Raw genomic sequence first — 12,087 nt, 5'->3', positions numbered from 1 at the left:
GTGTTCATGTCAAGTTTTTTAATTCTCTTTTTTTTACACTTTTATCATATTGTTGTGTTTCTTTAATAGCAACTTGATTTATTCTTTTTATACATTTTCATGCTATTTAACTTAACTTTCTTAATATTTTCAACCTTTTTTATATTTTTTACCTATTTTTTTCGGACGATTTGAAATACTCAATTGATCAGATAATAACTTTTTATTTCTTTTTGTCTATTTCCCAGTTATCTTTAACAATATATATATGTGTGTGTACACATACACACCAGACGATGACGTCTGATACTGTCGATTGATTTCTTCTGGTCTAAAGAGAGAACATTTGGCGCTTCTATTGCAGAGGTTGATAAAGGCAGGATCTGTCGTGGTCGTACTTGGAGGATGAAACTGAAGTGATATTGTCGTCTCTTCCTCGAGAAAAGATTCATAACTTGAGTGAAAAATATCGACCGACGCTGAACCTTGGACGGCAGAGAGCCCCTGTTGCTGTGCCCATTGTCCCGGCTCCACTTTACAGACACGCCTGACCTTCATCCTGGAGATTTCAGAGCTCGACACCACCGGAGGCGTGCGCTAGGGTTAGGGTTGTCTTCCCTAATGCGTGTCTACTATTGTCTCCGGAGGGAAATTGTTCAATTAAACAATTACATGGATGGAACCGAGCATCCATTCAGTCTCCAAGGTTTCTGCTGAGGTTTGAGAGCAAAGATGTTCGTCCATTAATCCTGGACAAAATGACGACTCCTGAAGAGGCACTTACGGGTGTCCAATAATGTCAGTGTGATACCACAGAAGCTTTTAGAAGTTTGGAGTAAATCATGAAGAGAAACACACCTCTGGAACGACACATGTAACTTCATGGTGTCCTTGTACACATTTATGTTACGATAATTATTGACATTAAATTAAAACGGCATCTCTGTCAAGATCTGTTCAATCTACATCCATCCCAGTTCTACTCTTGTCAGGCGGCAGCTGAAGTGAAGAGGATCAGACTCCACGACCACCAACTGTCTTCTCTAGGAGGAGCCGTGGTTCTAGTCCGGACACCCGTCATCCAGCATTAAAATCTCGTCAATCTTACCACACAAAGCTTACACAAACAACATTATACCATCAACACGTAGCTTCTGTAAAAAGTGAACATAAATTTACTTTGACTGACAACCACACCTTTGCTTTTCAAACAAAATAAAGAGCTGAAGAATACGTCGACACAAAAGCAAGAAGAAAGAAGAAACGGTGACAAAACTCAACCGCAAATGTCTGTCTATGTTCTTGTGTCTAGTTAAAGTGTGGGTTGTGTAAACTTCCGGTCACTAGATGGCAGCAGTCATTACGTCCTCTGTGCAGCTAAAAGTACAATGAAATAGAGCAAGATCCATGCAATGATTGAGGACGAGAGGATACAGTCGAATCCAGGAGATTTTAAAGCTGATGTTTGTACATATTTTGGTTCAAAACAAATTAAATCAGTTACGACTTGGTCAAGAGTCATGTGGTCTGTAAATTCTGCAACACCAGAGTCAAGTACTTGACAATACTACCAATATATCCTTGTTACTACAGTTTCAAGATATATTGTGCTGTTGTCCCGGTGCTACGTATTGTATCTCGCCAATACACACCGCTAGAACACATGAGATATAAGAAACTAGTTTTGCTCCAAACAAGAAATTAAATTATTGAAACATATTTTCAGAATTTCATGTCATTGGTATTTATTCTCCAACTTTCAACACAAATATGTTGAGCTATTGCTTAAGAGAGCGGAGTGTATTGGTTCAAATAATTAATGCTGCCGTTATTGTCAACTTCTCTATCACTGTTTTTTTTTCTTCTCAAACATCATCCACAAACCAGAGCCAATAGAACGTAAACATCTTTGTAATGTCAAATCATGACATTAATGAGGAGCAACACTTGGTTAGTGTTTTCCTCAGAAAAATCATCAAGAAAGAAAAACCTTTATATTTAGTAGCCTTTACATTTTGCGTTTGAGTTCAATGTGGATTCAGGATGTGTCACTCAGCCGATAGACACCTAACACGTGGGGTGTGCGACTTTGAAACAACACTGCCTCCTGCTGTTAGACTTAGTTCTTCAGCAATGATACATTTTAAAGCTGAAAATGGTTTCAAGGATCAAATAAATGTTGGGCAAAAATAAAACTCTGGCTCATCTACTCACCTTATTGTGGGTTTTTTTTCTCCCCAAAAAAATCTATTCAAATCACACTTTCTCCACAATATGATTTTTAAACTGCTACAAGTAAAGTTTGAAATGATTATTCTGTGATAAAAAATACTATTTTAAGAAACGAACATTTCCAAAACACATTCTGTCTATTTATTATTACGCAAGTCACGTCTAAAATAAATCATTTACATGAAGGAATTGCATGATATATATATATATATATATATATATATATATATATATATATATATATAGGAGGTTTTTAACATTGAGACATATAGATTGTAAAGAATTTACTTAATTATTATAAAAAATTGTATTCTCCTAGTCATACAAAAATTACGGCAAAGATCTATAGCTCCCTCTGCTGGTCTGTATCAGAAATATGCTTTCAATATACTGTATATTTCGGTTATATAGTATTCATTTCTAATAGAAAATCGTACATTTCTTTGAATTTTAGTTCTTAATTATTGTATGCAATGATTATCAAACTATCAAACTAAATCTAATATTTTCATGCATGATTTAATAATAGAAATAGAATATAAAAGCTTTATTAAACGATCCATGCTGTATAGATAACTGTGGAAATACCTCTGGTATTATATGCTGAATCCTTGAGATCTTTAAAATAGGTATAACAAGGGATTTCCACTCAAAACAGGGCCTTTTCATTCTTTCTTTTAGAGTTTGAAGGGTCTGGACTGAACAGTCTGCTGGGCTTTTGCAAGACACACAACCTTCCATGCACACACTTAGCTCTGTCAATATCTTTAGTAAACGAGGGAGAAGCAATCGGAGCGAGAACAAACCTAGTGCCTTGTTTCTTGAGGCTGCAGCACCAACGACAAACATAACGAGACTCATAACTACAGCAACCTCGGCAGAATAACGCACAATACACAATAATTTGCTCCTCTGTAAGTCACCGTTGTGCGACCATTTTGGCACCGATCCAGAAAGAAATTGAATGCACGTGACAGAGAAGCTCTTTTGGGTTAAAATCATGAACTTTATTTACATTTAAGACATTTGAATTGAATTCAACATTTTTATTTTTTGTATTTCATATTCGTTTAAAAAGTTATTGGGTTTTCTTGATTTTTATTCAAAACTTTTCTTTGTATTCAAAACATTTTTTAATCCAAATCCTTTTCAAAATATATATTTTCTTTCAACATTTTTACCCAGATTCATCATTTATGTTGTTGAATAAATACTAAGATCTATGTAAAATCATCAAAGGAGTCCAACACATTGTGTATTACTTCAAAATCTCTCAGAACCGAGAGCCGTCTAAAACTAACTAAAACAAACTACACAAACTAACTAAAACTACTAAACATGATTCAGATTTTGTGTCCGTCTTAAAGGTTAAGAGATGTTTGATGATCATGGGTATGTGAATGACTTAAAATGATAGAATAATGATTTAATAAAAAAGTAAGATTGTGTCTTTTGTTTTTATCAGCCAATTCTCAAGTGTGTTTCTGGTGATCCCGTCGCTGGATCTTAACTTGACTTGGTTAAGTTGGAAGGTTTTTCCGAAGCAGATGTTCCGCCTGAAAGTAGGAAAATGATCGTCTGTTTTAGTGAGTCATTTTTGCACACTGTGTGTGTGTGTGTGTGTGTGTGTGTGTGTGTGTGTGAATGTACCACATAGTCCACAGGGTCCTCAGGCTTGATCTTGCTGCACTCCACTAAAGCCTCGGACAGTGAAGGCATCACATACTTCATCAGGTAGTTCCTCAGAGGAATAGCCTGGGTCTTCAGCCGCTCGTTGTCCTGCTTGCTCACTTCTGCCAGATTCCTTTGCTGTTGTAACAGTTTATATTTGAGACCAACAACATGCTGACTGTTCTTCACATGCACGTACCCACTCCTTGAAGTCAGTGGCGGTCTGAGACAGCGACTCCTCCTTGTTCCGTTTCCGTGCGGCGGCCTCTTCGATGAGTCTCAGCCTCAACTCTTCGGCCATTTTTTTCTCCTTCTCCAGCTGCTCCTCGGTGCTCAGGCCGTAGTTCTTCGGAGGTCCGACCATCTCGATGATGTGCAGCAGGATTTCTTTGTACTCTGCGTCTGTGCCAACGTCTGCGCGGAACAACACGTCAGCAATTATCCACATTATCCAAGCAGGGAGCTCCACTTCAACACGTTCTCTTCTTTATTTCACGTGCTATTTTCAGATTTAATACGTTTTTTTCCAAAATTCACTCTCTAACTTTTTCAAACTTCTCTCAACTTTATTTTTTTGGGATTGTTTTTATTCAATGATTGTTTTAATAATAATAATAATCTCTATTTATATAGCGCCTTTCTAGACCAAGGTCACAAAGGGCTTTGATAGCCATTCACACGTACTGATGGGAGTAGGCTGCACCACATGGCGCCGAATCTGCCATCAGGAGCAATTAGGGTAAAATGTCTTGCTCAGGGACACAATGACACAAGCTTTTCTGGAGCTGAGATTGAACCTGCAACCTTTTGGACTGCAGGCAACCACTCTACCATCTGAGCTATGACACCCCCTTTTTTCTTTTTCAAAACATTTGAATCTTTTTTTCCTGCTTTCAAAAACGTTTTTTTCTGATTCAATACTTTATATATTTTACTGAGACAACACTTATATAGTGTATACTGAGGTACCCTGGTACCAAAAATGCATGTTAAAATCTAATAACCAAAACAAGAGGGCAGTGAGACAGGGAGGAGAGAAGAGATTACATTCAGGTGGATTGTGGGCCTTACAGTTGTAGAAAGGAGCTGAAATGATGAAAACCATCCTTATTTAAAACGTATTCAATATTGTTTTAATTAAATTCAACTTAACCCATTTTAAATTTCAGAGACCTGCCCTACTTTGTCCATCAATACAAATATCTCTTCTAATGTGAGTAAGTAAGTAAGTAATATTTGTAGAGTGCTTTTCTAGATCAGGGTCACAAAGTGCTTAAACAATCAAAACAATACTCAATAGAATATATGGTTAAAAGGTAAAGACAACACGAGAGCAACACAGGAGTCTCAGAGAATCAGGGAAAAGCACAAATAAAAGTGTCTTAAGATGTTTCTTGAAGGAGTCAGTAGATCATCAAACACAGAGGGAGATCGTTCCAAAGCTTGAGGAGCAACAGTCTGGAAGGATTTCTCTCATCTGGTCCTGAAGCGTGTTCAGGAACCATCAGTAGATTCTGATCCACAGACCTCAGAGCCCGAGCTGGGGTGTAAGGCTGGTTCAGATCACTGATGGAAGGTCTGAACATGAATGATTTGAAAGTAAGAACCAGAATTTTAAAGTTGATCCTGAAAGAAACTGGCAGCCAGTGAAGAGTTTTAAGGATCGGGGAAATGTGAGTTCTTCTACTAGAGCGGGTCGGGTTGATATATGGTTAATTGAAATCAAAACTAAATTGTAATTGAATTGTGACTTGAATTTTTATGGCTATCTTCTGCCCCTCTTGTCTTGTTGAAGTTGCCCTGCCCCGTAAAACTTTCACTAAGTTTGTGGCTCTCTAAGACATTACAATCAGGCTAAATATATATATATATATATATACTGTATATATATTCAAAACGTAATTGAGACTCAATCCAAACGGTACCGTAATACTCTGGATGTATCTCAAGCTCATCAAAGTAGTCCAGCACGTTCTCAATGACTGCAGCACGTTTCCTGTAGCGGTCCAGACGAGGCAGGAACAGCTCTTGGGTGTAGCCCTGCTCTTCTACCAAGTCCTCCGGGAGCTCCTGGACTCGTCTTATCAGCAGCTCGTCCGACGCGCTCAGCGCAATGACATGTTCTGTGACATAAACAACTCAAGCAAGAGGTAAGACACACGCTCAAGGAACGGACTCACCGGGAGTGATGTTGTTGTACGTGGGTGCGTTGGACTGCTCGTCGGCGTCTTGCTGCTCGGGGTCTTCGTCCGACTCTGACTCAGAACATCAGTGTTACGGTCGTGATCCAACGAGGCCTGAACTTTTGTCGACTCACCATTAAAAATGAGTTTGGCTTGTTCGTACGTTTTGGGGAAGCCGTCCAGCACGAACCCCTGATTGGTGCACGGCTTTGAATTGAGCTTTTCTTGCAGCATTTCAGCAATGATCCGGTTGTTTAGGACGCCTGAAGAAGGAAGAGTGAAGCCATATCATAAAAATTCAACTCACAATTGCATTTACTTTCAATTGTAAATATCAAAATAATTAAACATTATTTTGTGAATTGTAAACAGAACACCTTTATTTAAATTTATATTTTAAATCAAACCATTTAAAAACCATGGTAGCAAAAATTAGTTATCTTTGGCATGACCATATATAATATATTGTCTAAAGCAGGAATCACCAAATGAATAGCTTTTTGGCTTCCTTTGTGTTGTCTCTGGGTCAAGGTTAATGACCTTGACCACTGCATATGCATTTCTGAAAGCCCTTGACACAGAGACAACACAAGGGATACACACAAACACATTTGTTTTCTGGTCCTTTTGTTTCACCTTGACCCCGAGATAACACAAGAGTTAAAAAACACATTTTTAATAGATCTTCTATACTCTCCTCTTTTCTCTCACTGTATCCTCCCTCACTTTTTTCTCCATCCATCCGTCTTCCTTCCCAGCCGGTCACAGCAGGAGGCCGTCAACACTGAGTCAGGTTCTGCTCAAGGTTTCTGCCTTCTAAAATACTTTTCACTGTCCATCTGTGATTCACTCATTGTTGAGTTGCTGGATCTGTTTTTCCATTTCTCCACTATAGTCTTAACTAAAAGTGTCTTGAGATAACTTTGTTATGATGAGACACTTATAAATAGAATTGAATTGAAATATTATTATTGATGTTTATTTTATGAGTGATAATACCCATAAATAAAAGGACCATGTACATGTGAGTCATTCATCCGATTTAATTGTGTGTGTTTTACTAATCAAGGCCTGACTACTTGAGAACACGTCTTTAAAAAGGTTTTCAGTTACCATCAGTCGTCATGCACTCGTCAATGTCCTCCAACATCTTCTGTGCAGTGGCTACTTCCTGCGCGTTGGCATATTCAGAGTCAGCCTCGCTCATGACTTCATTCTGTGAGAGACAAGCAGACACAAACCCTCAGTGTTGCCGCTAACAACACACAGGTCAAGAACAGAGCTGAGCTGACCAGGTACGCCATCCTCTCCTCCATCACGTCTTTGATTGTAATGTGGTGGACTTTGTAATAATGGCAGAGTTTCTTGGCCAGGGTGGTTTTCCCAGATGCAGGAGGTCCAGTGATGAAGATCCTGATCGGCTGCAGGAAGATAAAAGTTAATAGAAAATGTTTTAGGAAAGCTGTGGGTTTGAAATCTTTCTGCCAGAGTGTGTGGCATCATGTGAAGAACGTGTACCAGCAACCGCCTGGCGTGTTTGAATTCGTCAATGATGCCTTCGATGTTCTCCACCAAGCCGCTCTCAGAGACCCAGGACAGCGAGAAGGAGTCTTTGATGATGAACGCCTGCAGTCGAAGGTTGACGGCCAGATACTCCAGATCCTCAGGCTGATCCAAAGATTGAAACTTATTATTATTGTCATCACCACAGTGAATTTGTTTGTGAAAAAAAAGTCTTGAATGAAGACAAAAATCAATATGTCTGTTTTGAGTTTCATGTTCAAAGATGTTTTGTGAAGATAAATTATAGATTCAATTTTACTTAAATGTAGAGCAGGAGGAGAGTAGAGACAGAAACAAGTTCAGGTTAGTAACTAAATTTCAAACATACTTAATGAAACAATCTGAAACAGAACAGGGGGTATTCAATAGATTAAAAAAATGTAACTTCATATTGATTTATTCAGCTAATACAATCGTTTCCCTACATCAGTGCTTTACTGTAATGAGATAGAGAACAGATGTCTGGATCAATAACATTATTTATTTAAATGTAATGTATTTTATTTTATTTATATATATATATATATATTTATATTAATGATTCTTTATTTATATGCCATTTTGTGGTCTGTTATTTCTATTATATCTATTATATATATATATATATATATATATATATTTTCAGTTTGATTCGTATTTTTTTTATTGTGTTATGCCACCAAATAAAATTCCCGTGTTGTGTTCACAATAAAAGTTTCCAATTCTATAATAAAGGCAGGTGTTTTCTTTCAAAGTGCAATATGGTACTACAACACTAGATGCCGCTGTTACAGCTTGAATGGCTACAGTCCGTTCATTAAAAACAACTAAAAGCTCATGAACATGTAGACGATATATAAGTGCAAAAATATTTATTTTGTCGGTTTTCCAAAAAGCTTTTTATTCCATCCAGCTTAAATAACAAAAACGAGAGCCAAATGGTCACCATGACAACAGTGGACTCTACCTGAGCTCCCATGGCTGCAGCGTCTTCCTCTGGTACTTTGTTAATCTTTCCAGACCCCATTGCGTCACTTATTGTCTGAGGAAGATATGATTACTTACATGACAGATGTACTGACTCATCTTAAGAGGCTACGAACCATCACTAGATCGTCCAGAGTGTGTTTGGAGTCGTCGATGGCGAGGATGTACTTGGAGTTGGGCCTGACCTCCACGGTGTTCTGTACGGCTCTGAGGAGACAACCTGTCAGAAGCAGGGTTTAGATGATCACCTGCCTCTTGTGCAAGCAAGTCACCCCGCCAGGTCGCAGACGTGAATCATGGGAATGTAATTGCCGCCTTGTCCGAAGAATGGGACTTTGGGATACTCCATGGTCCAAGCCATCTTTTGGAAACAGGAAGCAAAAAAAAAGGGGTGAATTTTTTGAGTCATAAAAATACTTTTATTTATTCCAATATATTTCCAAATGCAACAAAAAGTTACCCTGAAGAAATAGTGAAACAGATTCTCTCCCCTCCCGTATTGAAGTCCAGCTGCCAAGACATAACCTCTGAGTTTGGAGGATTTCTGTGACGTTGAATAAATACAAGTAAGCCAAGACGACACATTATGGAGCAGTGATGATACTTCTACGTACGCCTCCTCCGAGCTTCATCACCAGCTTTTCCAAAACATGGTGATTTTTGAAATTGGAACTCGGACGCCTTCTCTTGTACTCCATCTCCGTGAGACGATACTCAGTTTCCCCCTGTGGGCGAAGACGTTTCTTTTAAATCAAGCTAAAACTTTTCGGTCGGTGAACTCACCGGGTTCTGTGGTTTGGTCTGAGCCCACGTCATGACCGTGGAGATGAGGATGAACAGCTTCTGGTTCTCGAAGTTCTCGCTCTCAGAGTGGAGCGCTGTTGAACAGATGTTTTTTTTTTCGATAAGAACATGATGGCGACGATGACGATTGTGTCTGGTGAAGTACTTGTGATGGCCCAGGTGGCCTCTTCGATCTTCTCCTGGGTGGCATGCTCAGAGATGTTGTACACGATGATGTCACACTTCAGCAGCCGCCTCAGAAGCCTCTCCTTCGACGGCGACTGTCAACAAAAAACGCTCGCTCTGATGATTGGGATTCAAAACATTTACAATATTTGGGAAACGCTATCAGTCAAATAAGTAATGTGTTTGTTAGTAATTTAAGTAAGTAATTTATATTTGTTGAGTGCTTTTCAAGACCAGGGTCACAAAGCGCTTAAACAATCAAAACAATACTCAATAAAATGTATACTTTAAAAAGATCAAGAAAACACAGAGACAAACACAGGAGTCTCAGAGAATCAAGGAAAAGCCTGCACGAATAAAAGTGTCTTAAGGTGTTTCGTGAAGGAGTCAGTAGATCATCAAACACAGAGGGAGAAGAAGATCGTTCCAAAGCTTAGAAGCAACAGCCTGGAAGGATTTCTCTCCTCTGGTCCGTAAGCGTGTTCAGGAACCATCAGTAGATTCTGATCCACAGACCTCAGAGCCCGAGCTGGGGTGTAAGGCTGGATCAGATCACTGATGGAAGGTCTGACCATGAATAGATCTGAAGGTAAGAACCAGAATTTTAAAGTTGATCCTGAAAGAAACTGCCAGCCAGTGAAGAGTAAGGATCAGGGAAATGTGAGTTCTTCTACTAGAGCTGGTCAGAATTCTTGCTGCAGAGTTTTATATTAACTGCAGGCGAGACAGATCCTTCTTGTTAAGACAAACTGTTAAACAACATTCTAAACGTGAAGACACAAATGTATGTATTATAAGCTCCAGATTATGCTGTGACATCATTTCCCTAAATTTTGAGATTTTTCTCAGTTGAAGGAAACAGTTATGGTCAGTTTTCTGCACCAAAACACTAATTTTTTTTTTTACTTTTATAAATGTCATACTGAACTGAGAAGGTTTCGGTGAAATAAAGTTTGAATATTAAATCGTAATTTAATTACAGAGATCAAGATTTCTTCTTTTATCAACTAAAATCCGAGTTGAGATGAGATTATTAAGAAATAATGCAAAACAAATCGTAGTCAAGGGTGTTACAGTGATCGACTTCAATACTACACAACGTTACAAATACATGGCTTTTAATAAGAAATAACAATATATATATATATTTTCTTTTTAAAGCAACACTTTTCGGTTCTCACTTTGAGTTCTTTAGAAATACACTCACAATTGGATTATGTTTTGGAATAAAACGTTTGTTTTTATCGTTTATTATTCATTAGCTGAACTAGTTACCTTGAGATGGTCAACCAGGAGACTTGCGTCATCTTTCCGGAAGGAGGACGAGACGGTTCCGATGACCCGGAAGGCAGGATCCTCCCGCGTATTGTCGAGTGAATCTGAAGCGTCGCTGTTTATGAAGGTCGCTAAATACTGTCGAAACACAATAAATACGTCAAACTAAACGCGTGGAAAAAGCGATCGTTTGAAGTGTTTATATGTCACCTGCGCGATGTGCTTCGAAGAATACTGGTCCACGTCGTTGATAAAAAGAGTTTCTTGCATTTTGAGCGGTTGACAAGATATTAATAAACAAGTTTACTATTTCTTAAATGTTAAATCTTTTATATTTACACTGAAATTGACTCAGATCAACCGGATCCAAAGTCACAACATTGTTGTCAAAACGATTCTTCCATTTTGAAACATTTAGAACATTTAGTCGAGCAATAAGCCATTTCGTCCGAGTCGTTTTACCTCGTCGTTGCTATGAACTCACTGCGGTTGCTAAGGGCGTCATAAAGTGCCGACGTCACCTTCGATTTAATATGTTCAGAAAATAAAAGCTTCTTTTTTTTTAACCGCTTACATTTTAATAAACGAGTTTAATATATTACAACAAACAGAAGCACAGATTATTTATTTTATTATTTAGAAACGTGCCAAACATTGTTTTTCTTTCCTTATAAGTTTATTTTAGAGAGTCAACACTTGACTGTGGACTGTGACTCAAGGATGATCTTATAAACGAAATAATAAATGACATTTCACGTCAATATAGCTACAAGACATTGTATTCTATTCTTCTTCCACTTGGACATTACCCAGATTCGCTCATCCAAGAGAAAAAGCTTCTCGAACAGTGACATACAAGGTATTGAATAATCTATTTAAGGAGCCACGCTACCTACCTACTAACCTACCCTCCCTTCCTACTTCCCTACTAACCTTGTTGGATCTTTCATCCAAACATTAAAGCTTCTATGACCTAATTGGAAGCGCAGAGGTTTGATAATGCGTCAAATTCTCCTCCTGCCACTCACTAAACACCTCTCTCATCCCGTCGCCCACAAACAACAGCTGTCCAGTCCACAGATTAAGATTAAGTAAATAAAACTCATGAATGATGTGTGCATCATTACACCGGGAATTGCGCCTGTCACTACGAACATGATGTAATAGACTGGTTTGAAACACGCGCACACACACACCAGTGCAGGACAATAGAGTCCTGACATGGAAACTCTGGAGGCAGTTTGTATAT

The 12,087-nt window shown here is 38.4% G+C and overlaps 1 protein-coding gene across 1 annotated transcript; it reads right to left on the bottom strand.

Annotated features, from left to right (window-relative positions):
• Nucleotides 1-3,226: 3,226 nt before the first annotated feature.
• Nucleotides 3,227-11,281, bottom strand: LOC148067798 (adenylate kinase 7-like). The gene is made up of 18 exons (XM_087805550.1): nt 11,049-11,281; nt 10,839-10,976; nt 9,544-9,658; nt 9,378-9,472; nt 9,209-9,319; nt 9,055-9,138; nt 8,867-8,955; nt 8,711-8,801; nt 8,575-8,649; nt 7,584-7,733; nt 7,358-7,486; nt 7,179-7,281; nt 6,200-6,328; nt 6,063-6,137; nt 5,808-6,005; nt 4,082-4,296; nt 3,862-4,020; nt 3,227-3,767 (listed from the first exon to the last, which is right to left on the bottom strand). Exons 1-18 carry the CDS (start codon nt 11,106-11,108, stop codon nt 3,732-3,734), a joined length of 2,052 nt encoding a protein of 683 aa, XP_087661676.1. The 5' UTR covers nt 11,109-11,281; the 3' UTR covers nt 3,227-3,731.
• Nucleotides 11,282-12,087: the final 806 nt, after the last annotated feature.

Source organism: Callionymus lyra, chromosome 13 (assembly GCF_982586985.1).
Source record: "Callionymus lyra chromosome 13, fCalLyr1.hap1.1, whole genome shotgun sequence".
In the NCBI taxonomy this organism is placed as follows: Eukaryota; Metazoa; Chordata; class Actinopteri; order Syngnathiformes; family Callionymidae; genus Callionymus; species Callionymus lyra.
The sequence above is the reverse complement of the archived record's forward strand: the minus strand, read 5'-3'. Positions and strand labels throughout refer to the sequence as shown.

Coding starts and splice junctions, on each gene's coding strand:
- LOC148067798 (XM_087805550.1), bottom strand. CDS start 11,108: ATGCAAGAAACTCTTTTTATCAACGACGTGGACCAGTATTCTTCGAAG. Junction 10,977..11,048: donor CTTCGAAGCACATCGCGCAG/GTGACATATAAA, acceptor GTGTTTCGACAG/TATTTAGCGACCTTCATAAA. Junction 9,473..9,543: donor GGCCACCTGGGCCATCACAA/GTACTTCACCAG, acceptor TCTGTTCAACAG/CGCTCCACTCTGAGAGCGAG.